The sequence below is a fragment of the Lepidothrix coronata genome, unplaced genomic scaffold (genome assembly GCF_001604755.1).
Source record: "Lepidothrix coronata isolate B3197 unplaced genomic scaffold, Lepidothrix_coronata-1.0 Scaffold582, whole genome shotgun sequence".
NCBI classification, from domain to species: Eukaryota; Metazoa; Chordata; class Aves; order Passeriformes; family Pipridae; genus Lepidothrix; species Lepidothrix coronata.
In genome coordinates this window covers 12,112-14,511 of record NW_016690762.1, presented here as the reverse complement: position 1 = coordinate 14,511, position 2,400 = coordinate 12,112, and the positions used below count along the sequence as shown (strand labels likewise).

The 2,400-nt window shown below is 63.7% G+C and overlaps 1 protein-coding gene across 1 annotated transcript in view; it reads left to right on the top strand.

Moving 5' to 3' along the window:
- LOC108510261 (transportin-2-like) overlaps window positions 1-2,394 on the top strand; it is an 11,144-nt gene extending 8,750 nt beyond the window's left edge. Inside the window, exons 4-12 of the mRNA XM_017839929.1 lie at window positions 457-564; window positions 667-825; window positions 907-994; window positions 1,076-1,174; window positions 1,283-1,378; window positions 1,481-1,556; window positions 1,653-1,752; window positions 2,040-2,114; window positions 2,209-2,394. Of these exons, the coding sequence (XP_017695418.1) occupies window positions 457-564; window positions 667-825; window positions 907-994; window positions 1,076-1,174; window positions 1,283-1,378; window positions 1,481-1,556; window positions 1,653-1,752; window positions 2,040-2,114; window positions 2,209-2,316 (909 nt within the window). The 3' untranslated portion in view covers window positions 2,317-2,394. The remainder of the gene's footprint in view (window positions 1-456; window positions 565-666; window positions 826-906; window positions 995-1,075; window positions 1,175-1,282; window positions 1,379-1,480; window positions 1,557-1,652; window positions 1,753-2,039; window positions 2,115-2,208) is intronic.
- The last annotated feature ends 6 nt before the right edge of the window (window positions 2,395-2,400 follow it).

Below are 2,400 nucleotides of genomic sequence, written 5' to 3'. Positions count from 1 at the left end.
TGGTTTTGGGGGTGCTTGACCTGTTTTGGGGTGTCCCTCCAGTTCCTGTCCCCTATTTTGGGGGGTCTGTAGAGTGTGTTGGGTGTGGGGGCTTCCCCCGAGCTGAGGGGGAACAGGGACTGGAACCTTCCATTGGGGTGGTTTGGGGGGGTTCTGTTGGCTCCAGCCAAAATTGGTGGGTTCCCCCGAGTCAGGGGAGGGACACACTTTGTTTTGGGGTTGCCTGACCTGTTTTGGGGTGTCCCTCCAGTTCCTGTCCCCTATTTTGGGGGGTCTGTAGAGTGTGTTGGGTGTGGGGGCTTCCCTTGAGCTGAGGGGGAACAGGGACTGGAACCTTCCACCGGGGTGGTTTTGGGGGGTTCTGTTGGCTCCAGCCAAAATTGGGGGGATCCCCCAAGTCGGGGGGGGACACATCTTGTTTTTGGGTGCCTGACCTGTTTTGGGGTGTCCCCCCAGTGCCTGTCCTCGGTGGCCACGGCCCTGCAGAGCGGGTTCCTGCCCTACTGCGAGCCCGTGTACCAGCGCTGCGTCACCCTGGTCCAGAAAACCCTGGCCCAGGCCATGGTGAGCCCCCCCCTCCCTCCCTCTCGTGGCGTTTTGGGGACCCCCGGGGGGGGTGCCAGTGTTCTCCCCCCGCGGTGCCAACCCCCCCCGTGCCCCCCCCAGATGTACAACCAGCACCCCGAGCAATACGAGGCCCCCGACAAGGATTTTATGATCGTGGCCCTGGACCTGCTGAGCGGCCTCGCCGAGGGGCTCGGTGGCCACGTGGAGCAGCTGGTGGCCCGTTCCAACATCATGACGCTGCTTTTCCAGTGCATGCAGGTGAGGGGGGACCCCCCACGACCCCCCAAATGCCTCGGTGGGGCACCAGGACCCCCCCCTGAACCGCCCTTGTCCCCGCAGGACACGATGCCCGAGGTGCGGCAAAGCTCCTTCGCCCTCCTGGGCGACCTCACCAAGGCCTGTTTCGTGCACGTCAAGCCCTGTATCGGTGGGTTTTGGGGGTCCTCGAGGGGGGGGACACCCTTCCAAAGTTGAGGGAGGCTCACCTGTGTGTCCCTCCCCTCCCCAGCTGAATTCATGCCCATCCTGGGCACCAACCTGAACCCCGAGTTCATCTCCGTCTGCAACAACGCGACCTGGGCCATCGGGGAGATCTGCATGCAGATGGGTGAGACCCGCCAAAAACCGGGCTGAGACCCCCCAAAAACTGACCTGAACCTCCCCCAGCCCCCTCCAAACCTCACCTGAGCCCCCCTCCCTTGTTTTTACCCCCCAGGAGCAGAAATGCAACCCTACGTGCAGATGGTCCTCACCAACCTCGTGGAGATCATCAACCGCCCCAACACCCCCAAAACCCTGCTGGAGAACACGGGTGAGGGCTGAGGGGGCACAGAGGGACCGCCCCCAACCTGTTGGGTGCTGGGGATTCTCCCCCAAAATCCTCACCCCCCCCAAATCCTCAATCTCTCCTCAGCCATCACCATCGGGCGCCTCGGCTTCGTGTGCCCTCAGGAGGTGGCCCCGATGCTGCAGCAGTTTATCCGGCCCTGGTGAGTCTGAGGGGGGCTTTTAGGGGTCCCTGACACCCCCCAAAATTTCGGGGTGGGGGGCTCTGAACCTCAGTTTCCACACACACACCCCCCAAGGTGCACGTCGCTCCGGAACATCCGCGACAACGAGGAGAAGGACTCGGCCTTCCGGGGGATCTGTGTCATGATCGGGGTGAACCCCGGGGGGGTCGTGCAGGTAGGGGGGTCCCCGGGGCCTCGGGTGGTCCCCAAGGGTGTTTTGAGGAGTGGGCACCTCATTTTAGGGGGGGGTCTGGGGGCTACCCCTGAGCTGGGGGCGAGCGGGAACTCAAACCTTCCGACGGGGTGATTTTGGCGGCGTCTCTTTGGCTCCAGCCAAAACTGGGGGGGCAGGGGGGGCCCTCTGCGTCCCCCCTACTTCACCCTCCCGTTGATGTGCGTGTCCCCCTTTCATTTCTCCCCGTTTTCCTGCCCCCCTCCATCTCAAATTCCCCCCCTCCCCAGGATTTCATCTTCTTCTGCGACGCCGTCGCGTCCTGGGTGAGCCCCAAGGACGACCTGAGGGACATGTTTTACAAGGTACCCACGGCCCGGGGGGGGCTCTGGGGACCCCCCCATTTTGGGAGGGGGTTCAGCAGGGCTCTCATCTTTATTTTTACCCCCCCCCCCGAAGATCCTGCACGGCTTCAAGGCCCAGGTGGGCGAGGAGAACTGGCAGCAGTTTTCGGAGCAGTTCCCCCCCCTCCTCAAGGAGCGACTGGCGGCGTTTTACGGGGTCTGAGCCAGGGGGTGACCCCTCAAACAGGTGCGGGGGGGGCCCCAGCATCCCCAAAAATGGGGGGGGGGGCACAGCCAGAACACCCCC